This window comes from Pantherophis guttatus, chromosome 18, assembly GCF_059756535.1.
Source record: "Pantherophis guttatus breed Tessera chromosome 18, ASM5975653v1, whole genome shotgun sequence".
In the NCBI taxonomy this organism is placed as follows: Eukaryota; Metazoa; Chordata; class Lepidosauria; order Squamata; family Colubridae; genus Pantherophis; species Pantherophis guttatus.
The window spans coordinates 8,232,552-8,254,068 of record NC_142080.1 but is presented as its reverse complement, the minus strand read 5'-3'; the positions used below and the strand labels follow the sequence as shown (position 1 = coordinate 8,254,068).

General features: G+C 44.6%; 3 protein-coding genes across 5 annotated transcripts in view; 2 read left to right on the top strand and 1 right to left on the bottom strand.

Annotated features, from left to right (window-relative positions):
• MAP3K11 (mitogen-activated protein kinase kinase kinase 11) overlaps positions 1 to 1,421 on the top strand; it is a 32,833-nt gene extending 31,412 nt beyond the window's left edge. Inside the window, exon 10 of the mRNA XM_034424367.2 lies at positions 142 to 1,421. Within this exon, the coding sequence (XP_034280258.2) occupies positions 142 to 572 (431 nt within the window). The 3' untranslated portion in view covers positions 573 to 1,421. The remainder of the gene's footprint in view (positions 1 to 141) is intronic.
• A 6,483-nt stretch (positions 1,422 to 7,904) lies between these two features.
• KCNK7 (potassium two pore domain channel subfamily K member 7) lies at positions 7,905 to 15,482 on the top strand. The gene is made up of 3 exons (XM_034424346.3): positions 7,905 to 8,214; positions 12,811 to 13,206; positions 13,591 to 15,482. The coding sequence occupies exons 1-3, from the start codon at positions 7,905 to 7,907 to the stop codon at positions 13,806 to 13,808; spliced, it is 924 nt and encodes a 307-aa protein (XP_034280237.3). The 3' UTR covers positions 13,809 to 15,482.
• EHBP1L1 (EH domain binding protein 1 like 1) overlaps positions 15,307 to 21,517 on the bottom strand; it is a 47,093-nt gene continuing 40,882 nt past the window's right edge. For all 3 annotated transcript variants that reach the window (XM_034424371.3, XM_034424370.3, XM_087880961.1), the window contains 2 exons: positions 20,368 to 20,482; positions 15,307 to 15,997 (listed from right to left, as the gene is read on the bottom strand). In XM_034424371.3, coding sequence (XP_034280262.2) covers positions 15,910 to 15,997; positions 20,368 to 20,482 — 203 coding nt within the window. In that variant the 3' untranslated portion in view covers positions 15,307 to 15,909. The remainder of the gene's footprint in view (positions 15,998 to 20,367; positions 20,483 to 21,517) is intronic.

Here is a 21,517-nt window from a genome sequence, read left to right as displayed (position 1 = left end):
TTCTGGGAGTTGAAGTCCACCCATCTTAAAGCATGCTGGATGGGGGATTCTGGGAGTTGAAGTCCACCTATCTGTAGCTTAGATGCACCCGAATATCTTCCCTAAATCAATTGCAGTTTTGCTCTTCCTCTCTTTCCGCAGATGGTGCTTTCCCGTCGCTGTCCTCCCCCCGCAGCCCCCGCTCCCCTCGCCCCTCCCTTCACCCCACCCTCATTTCCCGCCCCCGGCCTTCCCCTATCCGCAGCCGGATCGACCCCTGGAGCTTCGTGTCGTCAGGATCTCGGGCCTCGCCAGCGGTCACCCCTGTCCAGTCCCCACGCCTGGGGCCACGTCAGCTCAAACCACTCCGTCCCGAAAGCACCAATCCTTTCGGGGCGCCCACTTCGGATCCCTTCGCCTGGGTGGACTTTCCGGCACCCGCTGACCCTTTTCTCGGGACCCCCACGCGGGCAGCCCCAGAGACGCTCCGCCCCCCAGTTTGCTGGACCTCCAGACCACTCCCGACTCCGCAAGAGGATTTGCCAGCCTCGTCCTGGTGGGGAGAGGCCTCCTGCCCCCCGATCCCCAAATGACCAGGGATGCCGTTTCCAGAAATACACCTGCCAGGCTTCACGTGATGGGATCATGGCCTGTCGTGTGGCCAAAAATCCGAGGACCACAGACTGCTGTCCTACAAGGGGAAGGACATTTTTCAAAAAATAAAACTTGGAAGCTCGGTGGCGACACACAAAGCGGGGCTAACTTCCTCCCCACATCTCCACTATGCAATGAACACTTAAGCTGGCTCGCCTTGTGGTGCCCTTTCCCCGTTGCCATCCTGGTTCCTCCTTACAGGCAGCTATCTGGGTTCTCGCCTCGTCTCCCTTACCACTACCCCCCACGCCAGTAGATCTTCCCCATTCATGGTGGGGGGGGGGAAACGACACTGGGATCGAGACACCCCCCCCTCCACGGTCCTGGTTAGCTTTCCATTCCCTCCCACTCACCCACCCCGAAAAAAAATTCCAGCCAATTGAGGCCTTTGCCCAAAGTTTGTCTTTTTTGCACACCAAGAGAGCCAAGGACAAAAAGGGGCTGGGGAACAAATGGCGAGGGGGGGGCGCAGGGTCCGTGCAGCCCCCTCCTCAGCCCTCGTCTTGAGGCCAAAGCGAAAAAAGCAGAGGAAATTCCCGCACGACCGAGGCACTCCCAAAGCACTTTGTGTGTGCAATTCTACTGTGTCTTTTCCCCCCCCCCCTACTTGAAATTATTCACACATGTGCCGGGCTCCCTCTGCTCTGACTCCCTGCTCCATATGTGCATGCACACACTCCCGTGAGCAGGGGGTGGGGTGGGGGCAGCCAACTGTGTTCAGGACCGTCCCAGCATTGGGGCGGCCCGAGCCTGTGAAACGAGACCAAATAAACCTCTGGATATTGCCATTCTGCGCACGTGTCTGTTTGGGCATTCGGATCGGCGACACAAAAAAAAAAAACGGGGGAAAGGAGGTGATTGCGCATCGTTGCGCGTGGAGTTGGGTGGCATCTACAGTAGTGGCCATAATTGTGGAAACCTTTTGGGAAAAGTGTATTTTTGAGGTTTGATGGCTAATAACCCCACTTTTTTTCTGGAGTTTCAAGATAATCCTATTCTACTGCTGGAATGGCCTGGGAATAGCCCAGACCTTCACCCAATGGAGCCGACTAAAGAAACTTTGTTAGTCAGAAGCGATCCAGCAATAAAACCCAGTTAATAGAAGCCATCATTCAATCTTGGTTTCATATGATAATAGCTGCAGAACTCAAAGACTTGGTTCAATCCATGGGAAGACCTTGTAAGGCCATAATTGATGCTAAAGGCTACCCAACTAAGGATTAACTGACATGGTGATATTTTTTTTCCAATTTTTTTTATTTTATAAACAAACACACAATATATAATCAGTTGTTCTTCTGGCGCATGATGGCACAGTAGGCCTGGTAGGCCCATTTTTTGCTCTCCCCAGGCTCCGGAGCCTCTCTAGGAGCCTGGGGAGAGCGAAAACGGCCTTCCCCACCCACTCAGAAGCCGGAAACAGCCTGTTTCCCTACTTCTGGTGGGCCCAGAAGGCCCGAAAATCAGCTGGCTGGCGCATGGATGCCCGCTAGAGCTGAGCTCATGTGCCCACTGATATGGTTTTGTGTGCCCACCTGTGGCACGCATGCCATAGGTTCACCTTCACAGATCTTGGTGTTTCTTCAGTGGCTTATTATTATTATTATTGCTCCTCCTATCTTCATCCTTCCTTAATATTTTCCATTCCCTTGTTACAACATTCTCCCCACAATTCGTTTATTATAACATTCTCTTATTTACTATTAATACATTTATCTATATCTCTTCTCTAACCAATGGTAAAATTGTCTTCAGAACTTAAAATATTCTGTATCCTCTCTTTCTTTAATTACCAAAGTCAATCTATTCATTTCTGCACAGTCTAAAATTTTCTTGGTTGCTTCCCCTTCTGAAGGGATTTTCTCTGCTTGCCATCTTTGTGCAAATACTATCCTCGCTGCAGTTATTACATGTATAATCAAATATATATTTTCTTTACTAATTTTCTCTGGTAGGATACCCAATAGGAACAGCTCCGGTTTTAAATCCCTACGTTGTTGAAGCTTTTCTTCTAACCATGTTTTAATTCTACTTCAATAGTTTCCATGGGAAGACATTGTATGGCCGTCATTCATGCTAAACGTTACCCAACTAAAGATTAACGGACAGGGTGATGATTTTTATATATCTTGTTTTTTTCTACGTGTTTCACTTTTCTTCTTTATACTGTAACTGCTATTCTAATAGCAAATCCTTCATAAAAGTTATTGCATTACATTCTTGATTAAATTATCTTTCCATTGATATATATAATTTTATGGTACTATTCAAAAAAAAAAAAAAAAGTGGTGTTATTAGCTAAGTTTTAGAAAATACACTTTTCCCAAAAGGTTTCCACAATTTTGGCCACTACTGTAGTTTCATTGTGCTCATTCCACCCTCCACTTATACTGGTAGTCCTCAAACTTGCAACAGACTTCATTGAGTGACCATTCCAAGTTACAACGGCACTGGAAAAAAAGGGATTTATGGCCGTTTTGCACACTTGCAACTTTTGCAGCTTCCCCCATGATTCACATGATTAAAATTCGGAGGCTTGGCAACCGTTTCATACTTACAACCATTGCTGTGTCCCAAGGCCACGTGATTTCCCCTTTTTGCAACCTTCTGACGAGCCAAGTCAATGGGGGGAGCCAAATTCACTTAACAACCAGGGTGATCGACTTATCAAACTGCAGGGGTTCACTTAACGACGGTGGCAAGAAAGGTCGTAAAATGGGGCAATGACTCGCTTAACCAATGTCTCGCTTCACTACAGAAACGTTGGGCTCCCTTGTCGTAATTCAAGGACTTACCTGTATGGGCAAACGTGAGGGACTAGCTCCTTTATCTGCAGTGAATCATCTCTGAAAATGCAGAATTAGGAAAATGGAATTTTCGTTGCTTAAAGCAAGGCCGTTGTTAAGTTTGTCCCATTTGATTTTCTGGCCTTTTTTCTTCCCCTGGTTGTTAAGTGAAACATTGCAGTTCTTAAATGAATTGTGCGGTTGACTTAACTTCTCCTCTGAGGCTGTGAATCCATTTGCAAAAATGAATGGGGGAAGGGGAATCCCTGACTTTTCGGAGGGGGGGAGGCAGGTTTGCCCTCCTCTGCTTAAACTAAAGCATTGCAATATGTTGAAATTTGCTGCTGAACGCAGATCACGTGTCTTCCTACCACGAGTGAGTAAAGGAAAGGATATGGTTACAAACTGATAAATTCCTAATTTATTCAGCTTTTGTGCTGCACGGCAGCTGGTTATCTTCCTCTTAGCCAACTTTCCAGGATGTCCCAAAATGTTTTTTCCAAAGGAAGAAGAGCAACAAAGAAGATTAGGGGACTGGAGGCTAAAACATAGGATGGACGGTTGCAGGAACTGGGTATGTCTCGTTTAATGAAAAGAAGGACCAAGGGAGACATGATAGCAGTGTTCCGATATCTTAGGGGCTGCCCCAAAGAAGAGGGAGTCAAACTATTCTCCAAAGCACCTGAAGGCAGGAGAAGAATGGATGGATGGAAACTAATCAAGGAGAGAAGCAACTTAGAACTGAGGAGAAATTTCCTGACAATGAGAACAATTAACCAGTGGAACAACTTGCCACCAGAAGTTGTGAATGCTCCAACACTGGAAGTTTTTAAGAAGATGTTAGATAACCATTTGTCTGAAGTGGTGTAGGGTTATCTGCCTAAGCAGGGGGTTGGACTAGAAGACCTCCAAGGTCCCTTCCAACTCTTATTCTGTCACTAGAATAGAATAAAAGCAGAAGGGACTTTAGAGGTCTTCTAGTCCAGCCGCGTGTCAAGGGAGATAAAGGTTGGTGATTATCCCGAAGGACTTCTCCCAAAGGACTTTTTGCAACTAATTGCAAAAATGAATGAACGTAATTCACAGCTGTTGCAATAAAAGAGGTTTTTGGGATTACTCGTGTTTTTTAATAACTCAGGAAGCTTAGGTCACAACAAGTTCAGAGAAGAGCAACAAAGATGATTAGGGGACTGGAGGCTAAAACGTATGTCGAGTTTGATGAAAAGAAGGACTAGGGGAGACATACCAGTCTTCCGATATCTCAGGGGCTGCCCCAAAGAAGACGGAGTCCAGCTATTCTCCAAAGCACCTGAAGGAAGGACAAGAAGCAATATTTGAGGGGTCGACCAATTCTCCAAAGCACCTGATTTTTCACCCCCACAGTAACGAAATCACCCAGAATACATTTTGGGCACCTTCCCTGAGCCGTGTGTGGAGAGAATGCATAGCTGAGCAGCTTAACATATTTGCAAGGAAATGAAGCAATTAATTCATTGACAAGAGGAAGTTCCTATAAATATATTATTCTGATCCTGGATGTTAAATTGACTACCGAGTTGTGAGCTGACATCGAGTTTGCGAGATAAGTTACAGTTTAGTAAAAAAAAAAAAAATACTTCTGTCCAGACAGGAAGGATGTGGCTGGCCTACCTGATAGGGTCGTTGTAGAAAATTAACAGGAAGGTAACCTTTGGCAAAGCAGGAACAGCAGGGGGCAGCATTTAGCTGCCCTTGGCTATTTGAGAAAAAGGAAATAAGTCTGGGTCCTGCGAATACAGCTAGTCCTCGATGTACGACCACAATTGAGCCCCACATTTCTGTTGCTAAGTGAGACCGTCATTGAGTGAGTTTTGCCCCGTTTTGTGACCTTTCCTGCCACCGTGGTTAAGTGAATCCCTGCAGTTCTTAAATTAGTCACACGGTTGTTAAGTGAATCTGTCTTCCCCGTGGGGATCATGTGACCTTGGGAAACTTGCGACCGTCATAAATATGAGTCAGCTACCAAGCATCTGAATTTTGACCACGGGGACGCTGCAATGGTCGTTAAGTGAGAAAGAACGGCCCAAAGTCACTTTTTTCGGTGCCGTTGTAACTTTGGCCACTAAACAAAGTGTTGTAAGTCGAGGACTGCCTGTAGGTGGGATGGGAGGCCACTAGGAAATCACTCCTTTCAGACGAGAATCTACATCGAACTGTAGATCACATCATGGCCAGCTGGTCCAGTTTCTGATTTCTTTCAGATGCCCCCCTTCAATGGTTAGACGGCCAAGACATCGGTATCTGAATACAGATTTTTTTTAAAAAACTTTCATATTTTACTGTGTTTTTAATTTAGGTGAAATATTAATATACATTGTAAGTCCATGTATGTTATGCCATGTCACTTTACAAAGCCTTAGTAAGACCCCAGCTGGAATACTGCGTCTAGTTTTGGTCGCCACATTACAAAAAAAAAGATGTTGAGACTTCGGAAAAAGTGCAGAGAAGAGCAACTAAGACGATTAAAGGCCTGGAGACTAAAAACATAGGAAGAACGGTTGCAGGATTTGGGTATGGCTAGTCTAGACCAGAGGTCAGCAACCTGCGGCTCTGGAGCCGCATGTGGCTCTTTCACCCCTCTGCTGCGGCTCCCTGTCACTCAGAATATGCGTCCCAACCGCCAATGTGCGACACCCGCCGGCACGCAATTTATTGAGCTTTTTAACCATGGATAAATCCAAGAAAAGAAAAGTTTCAGAAGAAAACAGAACGTTTAATTCAACTACATATGCTAGTTTTGTGGCCGCTCAAGGAATAGTCAGGCACGGGAAGGTTTTTGTGGCTCCCGGTGTTTTCTTTTCTGTGGGAAACGGGTCCAAATGGCTCTTTGAGTGTTTAAGGTTGCAGACCCCTGGTCTAGAGAAAAGAAGAATTGGGGGGGGGGGGGACACACGATAGAAGTGTTCCAGGATTTGTGGGGCTGCAACAAAGAGGAAGGGAGGGGGTCAAATTATTTTCCAAAACACCAGAAAGTACAAGAAGCAACGGATGGAAACCAATCAAGGAGAGAAGCAACTTGGAATTAAGGAGAAACCGCCTAACAGGGAGGACAGTTAACCATTGGAACAGCTTGCCACCGGAAGTGGTGGGCGCTCCATCCCTGGAGGTTTTTTTAAAGAAGAGATTGGATAGCTATTGGTCTGAAATGGCAGAGGGTCTCCTGCTTTGGGGGGTTGGACTAGAAGACCTCCAAGGTCCCTTCGAACTCTGATATTCTATGTTCTGCTGCTTGAGACGCTAAAGAAATAAATAAACGTCGGGCATCAGCAAAGTCACCAATCGGACTGAAGTCATAGAAACGTGACTGGTTTGGCACATTATGTACAGGAAGAAAAATGGTATTTCAGGCGAGACGGTTCCTTCAGTGGCTCGGTCCAATGGCCAGCTTGCCTTGAAGCCCGGAGATGGACAGGTTATAGAGAAACAACCTGTCCTTCTTGCTTTCCTCCCCATCCAACAACAAGCCTGCAAGGTAGGCCGGCCCACGCGAACAACATCCCCAGGCCAGGCTCTTCTTTCCAGCTGGGACCCCAAAGGAGTGAGGGCCCCTGAGAGCCTCCAGTGGCGTGATTTCTCAGTGGCCTCCCATCCCACCTACAGGGATCCTGAAGGGCAGGCAAGAGACTCCAGCGGCGGGAGCAATCCCATCTGAAAGGCATGATTTCTTAGTGGCCTCCCATCCCACCTACAGGGACCCCAAGAGGGCGGGCATGTCTCAAAGGCATAATCTCCTAGTGGTCTCCCATCCAACCTGCAGGGATCCCAAAAGGATGGGCGTGTCTCAAAAGTGTGATCTCCTAGTGGTCTCCCATCCAACCTACAGGGATCCTGAAGGGCAGGCAAGAGACTCCAGCGGCAGGAGCAATCCCATCTGAAAGGCGTGATTTCTTAGTGGCCTCCCATCCAACCTACAGGGACCCCAAAAGGGTGGGCATGTCTCAAAGGCATAATCTCCTAGTGGTCTCCCATCCCACCTACAGGGACCCCAAAAGGGCCAGTCGTAGAGCTTCCAGCAGCAGGAGCATTCCCATCTGAAAGGCGTGATTTCCTAGTTGCCTCCCATCCCACCTACAGGGACCCTGAAGGGCAGGCAAGAGCTTCCAGCAGCAGGAGCATTCCCCTCTGAAAGGCGTGATTTCTTAGTGGCCTCCCATCCAAGCTACAGGGACCCCAAAAGGGCCAGTCGTAGAGCTTCCAGCAGCAGGAGCATTCCCCTCTGAAAGGCGTGATTTCCTAGTGGTCTCCCATCCCACCTACAGGGACCCCAAAAGGGCCAGTCGTAGAGCCTCCAGCAGCAGCAGCATTCCCATCCCAAGGCCGTGATCTCCTCGTGGCCTCCCATTCCCTCCCCCCTTACAGGTAATCCTCGACTTCCAACAGTTTTAAGTCCCCCCCATCATCCCCAAAGGGGGCGGGGCGGCTCACCTGCCAGCTCAGCTCACCTGGATGGAGCGGCCGGGGCGCTTCGGGCTGCTGCTGGCCGCTTACGGGCTCTTCTTGCTGCTGGGCGCCGCCGTCTTCGCAGCCCTGGAGGCGCCCGCCGAGCGCGCCTTGGTGGCCGGCTTGCAAGCCGCCCGCGCTTCGCTGCTAGCCGAGTACCGGCCCTGCCTGGCCGAAGAGCAGCTGGCCGGGCTGCTGGGGCGAGTCCTGGCCGCCCGGGGCTACGGCGCCTCCGCCCTGGGCAACGGCTCGACGGACCCCGCCTGGGAGTTCACCTCGGCGCTCTTCTTCGCCGCCAGCGCCCTCACCACCACTGGTGAGCGCCTGCCTTCCCACGACGCGCGCCTGACACGCGTCTGCCCTCCGGTGCCAGCGGAGCCCGGGTTAAGCTTGCTTGAAGGGGGGAGGGGGCAAGAAAAAAAAAAAGAAAAAGGGCGGGAACGGAGGCAGCCCTAGGTTGGGTCTGCGCAGGACAGGTAATAAAAGAGTTGGAAGGGACCTCGGAGGTCATCCAGTCCAACCCCAGCCAAGTTGGGTCTCCGCAGGACAATTCTATTATTATTAATAATATTAATATTAATGATGATGATGATGATGATGATGATGATGATGATGATAATAATAATAATAATAATAATAATAATAATAATAATAATAATAATAATAATAATAATAATAATAATAATTGAATTTGTATACCGCCCTACACTCCCGAAGGCCTCAGGGCGGTGAACGGCCAAAAGATATAATACCTATAATACGAATGTTAAAAAACCAATTAAAATACAATGAAATTATTTGGCCCAGAAAACAAAATTTTAAACACCCCGAATTTATAAGACAAATATAAAATTTAAAAAAATTTAAAAAACAGTTTAAGAGAGAGGTGAGGCCAGGCCTGCTGGAATAGGAGTGTTTTGAGGGCATGGCGGAAAGCGCGCAGATCCGGGATCCTCCGTTTGGGGAGGGGGGAGGGGGGAAGGCTCGTTCCAGTTGGCGGGTGCCATATTCTATTCTAGAATATTCGATTTCTATTTCTGTATTTCTGTTTCTATTATTTCTATTTCTATTCTATAATATTCTATTCTATTTCTATTTCTATATTTGTTTCTATTTCTATTTCTATTCTTTTCTATAATAATATTCTATTCTATATTTGTTTCTATTATTTCTATTTCTATTCTATTCTATAATATTCTATTCTATTGCTATTCTATTCTATAATAATATTCTATTCTATAATAATATTCTATTCTATTTCTATATTTGTTTCTATTCTATTTCTATTCTATAATATTCTATTCTATTTCTATTCTATTCTATTTCTATATTTGTTTCTATTATTCATATTTCTATTCTATAATATTCTATTCTATTTCTATATTTGTTTCTATTATTTCTATTTCTATTCTATTCTATAATCTATTTCTATTCTATAATAATATTCTATTCTCTTTCTATTCTATTCTATTCTATAATAATATTCTATTATATTCTATTTCTATATTTCTGTTTCTATTATTTCTATTTCTATTCTATTCTATAATATTCTATTCTATTGCTATTCTATTCTATAATAATATTCTATTCTATTTCTATATTTGTTTCTATTATTTCTATTTCTATTCTATAATATTCTATTCTATTTCTATTCTATTCTATTTCTATATTTGTTTCTATTATTCATATTTCTATTCTATAATATTCTATTCTATTTCTATATTTGTTTCTATTTCTATTTCTATTCTATTCTATACTCTTCTATTTCTATTCTATAATAATATTCTATTCTCTTTCTATTCTATTCTATAATAATATATTATATTCTATTTCTATATTTCTGTTTCTATTATTTCTATTCTATTCTATAATATTCTATTCTATTGCTATTCTATTCTATAATATTCTATTCTATAATAATATTCTATTCTATTTCTATTTCTATATTTGTTTCTATTATTTCTATTTCTATAATAATATTCTATTCTATTTCTATTTTTCTATTTCTATTTCTATTCTATAATAATATTCTATTCTATTCTATTTCTATATTTCTGTTTCTATTATTTCTATTTCTATTCTATTCTAATATTCTATTCTATTTCTATATTTGTTTATTATTTCTATTTCTATTCTATTTCTATTCTATAATATTCTATTCTATTCTATTCTATAATAATATTCTATTCTATTTCTATTCTATTCTATAATAATATTCTATTCTATTTCTCTATATTTGTTTCTATTATTTCTATTTCTATTCTATTCTATAATAATATTCTATTCTATTTCTATTCTATTCTAATTCTCTTCTCTTCTTTTCTATTTCTTTTCTCTTCTAATTCTCTTCAATTCTAAAGAGATTTTCGCATTAAAGCAGTTACTTTGCAGTAGACACCAACTGCGTTCTGTCTGTTGCCATCCCCATCAAAATTGAGAAATTCACAGGTTCAAAATGAAAAAAAAAAAAAAAGAATAGGATGTCCTTGTCTGGAATTATTTCTGCTAAAGATGGACAATGTCAGATGCCATCTTTCTTCTCAGGTGTGGCACTTGGCATTAAATGCCAGCTTGAGACACAGCTGATCCTTGACCTGCAGCCATTCATTTAGTGACCGTTTGAAGTTGTAGCAGCACTGAAAAAATTGACTTAGGACCGGTCCTCACACTTACGACTGTTATGCAGCATCCCCCATGATCGCGTGATCAAAATTCAAGCACTTGGCAACTGACTCGTATTTATGACGGTTGCAGACATGTGATCCCATTTTGCAACCTTCTGACACGCAAAGTCAACGGGGAAGCCAGATTCACTTCACAACCGGGTTTCTACCTTGACCTAATAATTGTGGCAAGGAAGGTTGTAAAACGGGGCAGAACTCACTTCATGTCCCGCTTAGCGGCATAAATTTTGGGCTCCGTTGCGGTCGTATGTCAAGGACTTCCAGAAATTAACCGACAAATTAGTTGATTAGCTACAGAAGTTAAACCCCATTAGCCCGGATTGATAACTGCAGTGATTCACTTAACAATTGTGGCAAGGAAAGTCGTAAAATGGGGCAAAACTCACTTATCGACTGTCTTGCTTAATAACAAGTATTTTAAGGTCAGTTGTGGTTGTAAGTGGAGGATTATCGTAGCTCTAGCTTTACAAGCTGTGTTTCAGCCCAACTTAGTGAATTGGGAAGCCATTTTTATTTGCTATTGAACATGGGGGCAGATTCTGTTGAAGGTCACTGAGGCCCGCTTGGCATCCTGTCCCTCTATTATTATTTTTGGGAGAAGCGAAGTAAATTTCTGGCATTTAGCCATGGCAAAGAACATCAAATTGCACCAGGCCTTAAGAACTAAATCCATTGTGATTTTCCTGGTGGGGAACCGTTGAGTATAATTTGCTCCTTTGACACTCCTACAGCCCTATCAGGAAAGAGGTTCCAAAGGAAAGGAAAGCAAAAAGAGGAAAAGGAAAAGAAAGGAAAAAAAGGGAAAGGAAAGGAAAGGAAAAACAAAGAGAGGGAAAGGAAGGAAAGGAAAGGAAAAGAAAAAGAGAGGGAAAGGAAGGGAAGGAAAGGAAAAAGAGGGAAAGGAAAGGAAAAGGAAAGGAAAAAGAAAGAGGGAAAGAAAGGAAAGGAAAAAAGAGGGAAGGGAAAGGAGAGGAAAATTAAGAGAGAGAAAGGAAAGGAAAGGAAAAAGAAAGAGACAGAAGGGAAGGAAAAAGAAAGAGAGAGAAAGGAAAGGAAAGGAAAAAGAGGGAAGGGAAAGGAGAAAGGAAAGGAAAATTAAGAGAAAGGAAAGGGAAAAAAAGGAAAGGAAAAAGAAAGAGGGAAAGGAAAGGAAAAAGAGGGAAGGGAAAGGAAAAGAAAAAGGAAAGGAAAGGAAAAAGAAAGAAGGGAAGGGAAGGAAAAAGAAAGAGAGGGAAAGGAAAGAAAGGAAAGGAAAAAGAAAGAGGGAAAGGAAAAAGGAACAGAAAATTAAGAGAAAGGAAAGGAAAGGAAAAAGAAAGAGACAGAAGGGAAGGAAAAAGAAAGAGAAAGGAAAGGAAAGGAAAAAGAAAGAGATGGAAGGGAAGGAAAAAGAAAGAGAGAGAAAGGAAAGGAAAGGAAAAAGAGGGAAGGGAAAGGAGAAAGGAAAGGAAAATTAAGAGGGAAAGGAAAGGAAAGGAAAAAGAAAGACGGAAGGGAAGGGAAGGAAAAAGAAAGAGGGAAAGGAAAATGGAATGGAAAATTAAGAGAAAGGAAAGGAAAGGAAAAAGAAAGAGACGGAAGGGAAGGAAAAAGAAAGAGAGAAAGGAAAGGAAAGGAAAAAGAAGGAAAGGAAAAAGAAAGGGAAAGGAAGGAAAGGAAAGGAAAAGGAAAGAGGGAAAAGGAAAGGAAAATTAAGAGAAAGAAAAGGAAAAAGAAAGAGACGGAAGGGAAGGGAAGGAAAAGAGAGAAAGGAAAGGAAAAAGAAGGAAAGGAAAAAGGAAAGGAAAAAGAAAGAGGGAGAGGAAAGAGAGGGAAGGGAAGAAAGGAAAAGGAAAGGAGGATGGGATGGAAGAGAAAAGAAAAGAATAGCACAGGACAGGATAGTTGGAAGGGACCTTAGAGGTCTTCTAGTCCAACTCCCTGATCAGACCCTATACACCCTCTTCTCTGTGACAGCCCCTCAAAGTACTGGAATACAGTTATCACGTCCCCGTCCCCCCCCCCATCCTCTTCTTCATTCAACTAAACCAGGAGTCTCCAAAGTTGGGCAACTTTTAAAGACTTCTACTCCAAGAGTTTCCCAGCCAGCTACGAAGTCCACAAAGTCTTAAAAGTTGCCAACTTGGTGGAGAGACCCCTGAAAAGTAGACTACGTAATTCCCTCAATCATTCGTTGCAGAGTTTTAGCTTCCAGGCTTTTAATCCTCTCCGTTGCTTCTTGATTCTAGGTTACGGAAACTTGGTTCCTCTCTCGGACGGGGGCAAAATTATCAGCATCCTTTATTGCTTTGTGGGCATCCCGGTGACCATATTGTTCGTCCGATGTTTACTCCGCGGCCTGTTGCCCATCCTAACGTACCGGCCGGTGCAATACATTCACAGCCGCTGGGGCTTCCCACGGGGGCACGTGGCCTTAGGACACTCCGTGGGGATGGCGATGGCCACCGTGAGCCTCTTCATCGTCATCCCGGCCGTCTGTTTCTGGATCTTCAAGGACAACTGGACCTTTCTGGAGTCCGTCTACTTCTGCTTCATCTCGCTCAGCACCATCGGCCTGGGGGATTTCGTACCCCGCGTCGTGTCTCCCCCGTCGCTACACGGGTTTTACGAATTGAGCATCACGTGTAAGTCATCGTGAAGTTAAAATGGGAGGGTTGGCCGCCAGGAACCGGTGTCACAAGAGTCCCTTAAATGACCTTCCCCCCCCCCCTTTGCTGTTGGCTCATTCGGCTTGGAGGACCACCAAGGTCCAGGAAGCAGAATTGCAGTGAAGAGGAGAATGGAGACATTTAACAGAGTTGGAAGAGACTTTTTAGGTCATCTAGTCCAACCCCCTGCCCAAGCAGGAGGCCCTGCCTACACCATTTCGGACAGATGGCAGTCCAGTCTCTTCTTGAAAACCTCCAGGGATGAAGCCGTGACAACTTCTGGTGGCAAGCTGTTCCACTGGTTAATTCTATCAGGTTAATTTGAAAAGTCACTTTTATCTTCTTTTTCCCCTTTTATAGGCTACCTACTTACCGGTTTGCTAGCCATGCTCGTGACCCTGGAAACAATTTACCGGCTGCAAGAAATCCGTGCTCTCGTCCGTTTCTTTGCTCCGTCCCGCAGACCGATATTGGAGGCTGATGATCGGGTGGAAATCGTGACCAGGGATCAACTTGCATTGACCTTCAATCTCGGACCCTGCTCCCCAAAAACTTCAACTGAAAGGGGTGCCCCTTAATGTGTACCCCTCACCATACATTCACCGCACTCCGAAATCTCTCCCAATACAGGTAATCCTCGACTTATGACCGCAATCGAGCCCCAACTTGTCGCTAAGTGAAACATTCATTAAGCGGGTTTTTACTCCATTTTATTCCGCAGTTGTTAAGTGAATCACTGCAGTTTAAGTTATTAACAGGGTGAAGTGAATCCGGATTTCCCATTGACTTTGTTTCTCAAACGGTGATCCCACTGACCCCGGGGACAGTGCAATCGTCATAAATGCGAGTCAGTTGCTAAGCATCTGAATTTTGATCACATGACGATGGGTATGCTGGAACATTAAGTGTGAAAAGCGTATGTTACTTTTTTTACAGCGCTGTTGTAACTTTGAACGAACTGCTGTAAGTCCAGGACCTTCTGACAAAGTCAATGGAGAAGCCAGATTCACTTAACAACCCCGTTACTAAGTAAACAACTCAGGAGCTGCCACAAAGAAGAGGGAGTGAAGCTATTCTGCAAAGCACCTGAAGGTAGAACAAGAAGCAATGGGTGGAAACTAACCAAGGAGAGAAGCAACTTAGAACTAAGGAGAAATTTCCCGACAGTGAGAACAATTAACCAGTGGAACAACTTGCCACCAGAAGTTGTGAATGCTGCAACACTGGAAGATTTTAAGAAAAAATTAGATAACCATTTGTCTGAAGTGGTGTAGGGTTTCCTGCCTAAGCAGGGGGTTGGACTAGAAGACCTCCAAGGCCCCTTCCAACTCTGTTATTCTATTCTAACTGGAATGATTCAATCAACAACCATGGCAAGAAAGAAGGTAAAATGGGACAAAACTCACTTAAGCAACAGAAATTTTGGGCTCGATTGTGGTCAGGGATTAGCTGTAGCTTTTTTTTCCCAGTCCTATTGTAACTTTGGTTGTTAAATGAGTAATTGTAACTCAAGGACTAACCTGTACTGTATTAGGATTGAATCCATGCTGTGAATGAATCCACGCCCTCCAGAAGTGGGTTTCAGCAGGTTCTAACCAGTTCTGGAGAACCGGTAGTAGAAATTTTGAGTAGTTCGGAGAACTGGTAGTAAAAATTCTAACTGGCCCCGCCCCCATCTCTTCTCTGCCTCCTGAGTCCCAGCTGATGGGGAGGGAATGGGGATTTTGTAGTATCCTTCCCCTGGAGTGGGGTGGGAATGGAGATTTTGCAGTATCCTTCCCTTGCCACGCCCACTAATCCATGCCATGCCCACCAAGCCACACCCACATTACCGGTAGTAAAAATTCTGACTGGCCCCGCCCCCATCTCTTCTCTGCCTCCCAAATCCCAGCTGATCGGGAGGAAATGGGGACTTTGCAGTATCCTTCCCCCGGAGTGGGGTGGGAATGGAGATTTTACAGTACCCTTCCCCTGCCACGCCCACCAAGCCACGCCCACAGAACCGGTAGTACAAAAAAAACTGAAACCCACCACTGATGCTCTTCCCTTCCGGCTCTTTGCATCACTCACCTGTTGTTCGTATTTTCAAAACAATTTATTCCGAAGTCCAGTACAAATTTAGTGCAAATACTCAGGAGCTCGAATTTCAGGAAGAGATGGGCGTTAAGCTTTGCCCGTCATTCCGTTTGGCACTAGAAGCATTTAAGGCACTCGGTGGCTTTGGTACCATCAAGCGTGGATTGTTGGTTTTTTTTTTAAAAAAAGAGAAACATTCAAAAAGTAAAAGGCGGCTTCTGGCAAAAACTCAGAACCCGTTTTCGAACTCAGAACCTCCTGGCATGCACGCAGGCAGGCAAGGCAAACACACGGACACACGCAAACCAATAAATAAGTTTCTAAAGCAGATCGTTGCAAATTTCTCCCCCAGATCGAGAGAAAAATCCCTATCAAAAGTTTGTTTTTTTTTCCCCCCCCAGAGGTTTAAAAAAAAAAAAGAAAAATATTAAGTGCATCTTAATTTATGCCCTTCAAAAGTGGGGAAAAGTCCACAGAGACTTTCTCCTGGGCATGAACAGAGCGCAGCAAGCCGGAAGCAGCGTCGGAAGGCGAAAGGTCAGTGGCGGTTCGGGAAACCCCACACTGCAGGGTGGGTGTCGGAGACGAAGGCAGGAGCCCTTCTCAGCTGACGCGGCACTTTTCCCGCCGACTCATCTTGTGACGTCTTTGCTGTAAGCCTCGTTCCAGTCTGGCGTCTTCTTCCAGAGCTCTGAGAGATTTCGGGGGCGCGACAGGAAGGAAGGCAGGAGGGAAAGGTTGAGGGAGGGAACCAAGGAAAGCTTTGTTAGGTCTCGCCCTTGTTTTTATTTCTTTATTAGGTTATTTTATTTTATTTAGGGATTTATATTCCGCCTATGTCGCTTTTATAAATAACTCAAGGAGGCGAACATACGTAATATTCCTTTCTCCTTCTGTTTTCCCCACAACAACCCTGTGAGGTGGGCTGATTGAGAGAGTGATTGGGCTAAAGTCACCCAGTGGCTTTGGTAGCTAAGGCGGGACTGGAATTCACCTTCTCCTGGTGATTGGCCCAAAGTCACCCAGCCAGCTTTCATGCTGAAGGCAGGACTAGAACTCCCAGTCTCCTGATGATTGGCTCAAAGTCAGCCAGCCAGCTTTCATGGCTAGAACTCACCGTCTCCTGGTTTCTAGCCTGGTGCCTTAAGCCTTAAACCTGTGATGGCGAACCTATGGCACGCGTGCCACAGGTGGCATATGGAGCCATATTTGTGGGCACGCAAGCGTTGCCCTAGCTCAGCTCCAGCGCGCATGTGCACGCCGGCCACCTGATTTTTGGGCCTTCCGGGCCCACCACAGGCTGTTTCTGGCCTCTGGAGGCCCTCTGAGGCCCCGGAGAAGACTGTTTTCACCCTCCCCAGCGTCCTAGAAAGCCTTTGGAGCCTGGGGCGGGCAGAAAACGGGCCTTCCAGTCCCAGAAGTGGGGAATGGGCCGTTTCTGGCCTCCGGAGGGCCTCTGGGGATGGTGGAGAAGGCCGTTTTTGCCCTCCCCAGGCTCCAAGAAGGCTTCTGGAGCCTGGGGAGGGCAAAAAAACGGGCCCACTGAGCCATCACGTGCCAAAAGCGCGGGGAGGCAGGGCGCATCGAATTATGGGTGTGGGCATGCGCACGCGTGACCCCTCCACACTCCCCCCGTTTTTGGCACGCGACGGCAAAAAGGTTAGTCATCACTGCCTTAGACCAAACCGGCTGTCTTTTACCCTGCCTTTATTATTGTGTAAGTAATTATCAACATTACAATATTTATCATTTATAATCAGTTCTAATTACTTCATAATTATTATAGCTACCAAGATGTTCCCGGCAAGCTTTAGTGAAGAAAATTAGCAGGCTCGTTGTCAGGGTTTTAATGATGCTCGTTTTTTAAAAAAATTTCAAATCACATTGGGGGGGTCTTAAATAAATTGAGCTTTGCTCCCAGTGAGAAAATATTGGCTGTAATCTTTTCTTTCGTGCTTTGCTTTCCCTTGTGGCCTATATCCTGTGTTTGCAAACAACTAACATGCTTTTTTGCAAGTTACTGCTGCTGGTTTATTACTTTTAGTTTAATTTTCTCTTTGCCTTTAAGACCAATTATTTTGATTTATGCTAACCACTTTCTTTCCAATTGAAATAAAATAAAGGAACTGCAACATGATAGGAATCTTAAACCATTTTTTTTTGTCTTTCCTCCATTGGAGGAAAACTTTCCAAAAAAAAAAAAAAAGAAAAAAAAACTTTCCACGGGAAAGAACTAACCTGATTTTATTAAATATCAAGGCTCTAGACCTCATTATCGAAACATTTTCTCGACTTATATCTCTGATCTCACCTTGCCAACATGATTCCTACAGTTTTCATTTAATTTCATCTCTGTAGCTGGGAGATAATCTACAGATTGTCCTCGACGTACGTACGATCACGATTGAGCCCAAAATTTCGGGTTGCTAAGTGAGACATTCCTTAAGCGAGCTTTCCCCCATTTTACGACCTTTTACGACACTGCGATCGTCATTAATGCAAGTCAATTGCCAAGTATCTGAATCCAGATCACATGACCACGGGGATGCTGCGACGGTCGTTAAGTGTGAAAAACGGTTATAATTCACTTTGTTCAGCGCCGTTGTAACTTTGAACGGTCATTAAATCATCTTCATTTAAAAACCCCATAAACTGAATGAAGCTAGTAAAGTGTTTTAATGGCCGGATGCCTTTCCTGTTGCCAATGCGGAGTTTTGTTCTGCAGATATATTCTCATGGTGCCCAGAGAGAGAAATATCTGCCTCTACCTAGGATCGAACCCACAGATTATCAGGCGAAAGCTCCACCTCTAGGCCACCACACACCACCACGTTTGAACGGTCACTAAATGAATTGTTGAAAGAGCCTTGGTAGTACAAGGGTTTAAGGCACCCTGTTATTAAGCTGCTTAAGACCAGCTGCCTGCAATTACTGCAGGGTTCGAATCTCGCCAAGGCTCAAGGTTGACTCAGCCTTCCATCCTTTCTAAGGTAGGTGAAATGAGGACCCAGATTATGAGGGCAATAAGCTGACTTTGTATAAATATACAAAAGGATGAAGGCTATTGCTGAGCACATTGTAAGCCGCCCTGAGTCTTCGGAGAAGGGCGGCATATAAATCAAATTAAAAAAAAAAAAAAATCGAGGACTACCTGGATATGAAATTTTGCCTGCGATTATAGGCCAGCAATAAATCCAATCTATGCTCTGCTTTTACTGTTTGTTTGTTTGTTTATTCCAATTTATATACCGCCCTTCTCCCGAAGGATTGAACTGTTGAGAATCACTTCGGTTCACCAGAGAGGTTCATCACCGTAGCCATCACTCCCTCCTCATCCAAGCCCACTGCCCCTCCAAAAGGCATAAACAGATTATTATTATTATTATTATTATTTGAGATCGAACAATCCTGAAATTCCAAATCTTGAACTTTGTGCCTTTCCGTCTGGCCCAGATTGTGAAAAGCTGAGCTATAATTCGAAGGGGAAAACCTCTCTGCATATGAGGTTGATGATTAGGGGGCTGGAGGCTAAAACATACAAAGAACGGTTGCAGGAATTGGATATGTCTAGTTTAATGAAAAGAAGGACGAGGGGAGACGTGATAGCAGTCTTCCAATATTTGAGGGGCTGCCATAGAGAAGAGGGGGTGGGGGTGTCAACCTATTCTCCAAAGCACCTGAAGGCAGGAGAAGAAGCAATGGATGGAAACTAATCAAGGAGAGAAGCAACCTAGAACTAAGGAGAAATTTCCTGACAGTGAGAACAATTAATCAGTGGAACAATTTGCCACCAGAAGCTGTGGGTGCTTCATTACTGGAGGCTTTTAAGAAGAGATTGGATAACCATTTGTCCGGAATGGTATAGGGCAGTGATGGCTAACCTTTTTGCCATCGTGTGCCAGGAGCAGAGTGTATGTCGCGCGCATATGTGCCCACACCCATAATTCTATGAGCCCCGCTCCCACGCATGCATGCACGACCCCCTCTGCTCCTGGTACACGATGGCGCGGTGGGCCCGGTAGGCCTGTTTTTTGCTCTTCCCCAGCCTCTAGAGCCTTTCTAGGAGCTTGGGGAGGGCAACAACGGCCTTCACCACCACCCTCTGAGGCCCTCTGGAGGCAGGAAACAGCCTGTTTCCCTACTTCCAGTGGGCCTAGAAGGCCCGAAAATCAGCTGGCTGGTGCGCACATGCACACCGGAGCTGAGCTCGTGTCCCCACCGATATGGCTAAGCATGCCACTTTTGGCACGCATGCCATAGGTCCCTCACACCTCTGTTATTCTGTTAAGTACATTAATGCCTTCATCACTATACTGCAGCTAAGGACCTGCAATAGGAAGGAACAACCTTTTGTGGGATGGGAAACGTTTGGCAAAGATGGATGAGCTTGGCCCAAACTTGTATATCATTCTATTTTTAATTTCAAGGAAAATTAGATTCAGTGCCAGTTCCTCAGGCCCTTCAAAATTCCTTTAAAATCCTTTTAAAAAAGCAATTAAAAATTGGAATAAGACTTTTGGGAGGCCAATGACAGAACTTTGAGGGGTTAAAAAGGAATACCCTACACACATTAGTTGTATCCTGGTGGCTAGAATAATTGGGCTGTGGGAAAGAGAAAAGAAAGAAAAGAAAAGAAAGGAAGAGAAAGGAAGGAAGGAAGGAGAAAGAAAAAAAAGAGAAAGAAAAAAAAGAAAGGGAAGAGAAAGAAAAGAAAAAGGAAGGAAGAAAAAAGAAAATAAAGAGAAAGGAAGGAGAAAGAAAAAGAAGAGAAAGGAGGAAGGAAAGAAAGAAAAAAAAGGAAAAGAAAGAAAGGAAGAGGGAGAGGAAAGAAGTAAAGAAGAGGAAAGAAAAGAGATAAGGAAAGAAAAAAGAAAGGAAGAAAGGAGAAAGAAAGGAGAGATAAGGAAAGAAAGAAAAAGAAAAGGAGAGAGGAAGGAAGAATAGAGAAAGGCAAGAGAGAGAAGGAAGGAAGGGCATAGAAAGAAGGAAACAGAGAAAGAAAGAAGGAAAGAAAGAGCGTAGGAAGAAAGACAAAAGCAAAAAAGAAAGACGCCAACTTACATACGCTCTTTGATATCTAGATCTCTGACTAATTCATCGCGCTGATTCACCAGTGAGACCAGTTCTTCCAGAAGGAGCTGCTCCCGCTGCCGCTGGGTTTCTGTTTTGAGCAAGTCTGCAGAGCAGAAAAAACAGGATTTCAATCAAATGGTTTATTAAATAGATTTTTCCGGCTGCCTTTCCCCACTGAGTCGGGGAGAAAAGCAAATATAACAAACAGCCGAGTGACTCCATTTTTTAAAATTCAGAATAGAGCTGGAAGAGATCTCAGAGATCTTCTAGTCCAACCCCGGTAGAACCGGTAGTGATAAAAGCTACCGGTTCAGGCAAACTGGTAGTGTTGTGGCCCGCCAGCGGCCTGCGCGGATCGTGGCTGATCCCGATGACGAGGAGGCTGGTGTGGTGTCGCGCCAGCAGCCTGCACAACCGGCACTCGCGTCGGACAGTGAGGAGGCTGGAGAGGATGTGGTGCCAGAGGCAGAGACTCAGCCAGGGCCTTCAGAACCTCCAGAGGCTCCTTCAAGTGGAGAGAGCGAAGTGGAGGAGCCTCTCCTCAATGCTCGAGCACGCAGTGCTGCCAAAAGGCAGGAGTGGCTACTCAGGAGGAGGAGGTCTCCTCGAGAGTAAGGCTTGAGGATAATTGGCCACTCCCTTAGCCTATTTAAGTCGCATGCAGTTAGTAATTTCTTGCTGGAAACAACGTATAATTATTACAGAGCATTTTGGAGAGTGAGTGTCTTATCGTATCTTGTTTTCTGGGCTGGTTGCCAACCTTTGCCGGACTTTTGTTTATTCTTGGTACGTTATAACTTTGATAAGGACCGTTGGTGTATGTCACAATACTTGGGAATCCGGAGCTGGGGCAGAACAGGTAGTAAAAAAAAAACTAGCGAATCTAAATCGCACAGCACAGTTGTTCCCCCCATCCCTCGCTGTTCTACTTACTTTAGAAAAAGCTTCCAGTGATTCCAGTGATTTCACCACTGGACAAAACTCATTTAACTGTCTCACTTAGCAATGAAAATTTTGAGCTTAATTGTGGCCGTAAGTCAAGGATAAACTGATTTTAAGCAATGTGAGGGCCACCATCAAAAAGGCCCAGTCATAAATCACTGTCCTCATGAATCAAATAAAAGGAGAATAGGGTATG

What these genes read in the sequence shown, in the direction of transcription:
- KCNK7 (XM_034424346.3), top strand. Translation starts at nt 7,905, where the DNA reads ATGGAGCGGCCGGGGCGCTTCGGGCTGCTGCTGGCCGCTTACGGGCTC. An exon ending in CAGCGCCCTCACCACCACTG is followed by an intron (nt 8,215 to 12,810) that starts GTGAGCGCCTGC and finishes TCTTGATTCTAG; the next exon opens with GTTACGGAAACTTGGTTCCT. An exon ending in TTACGAATTGAGCATCACGT is followed by an intron (nt 13,207 to 13,590) that starts GTAAGTCATCGT and finishes CCCCTTTTATAG; the next exon opens with GCTACCTACTTACCGGTTTG.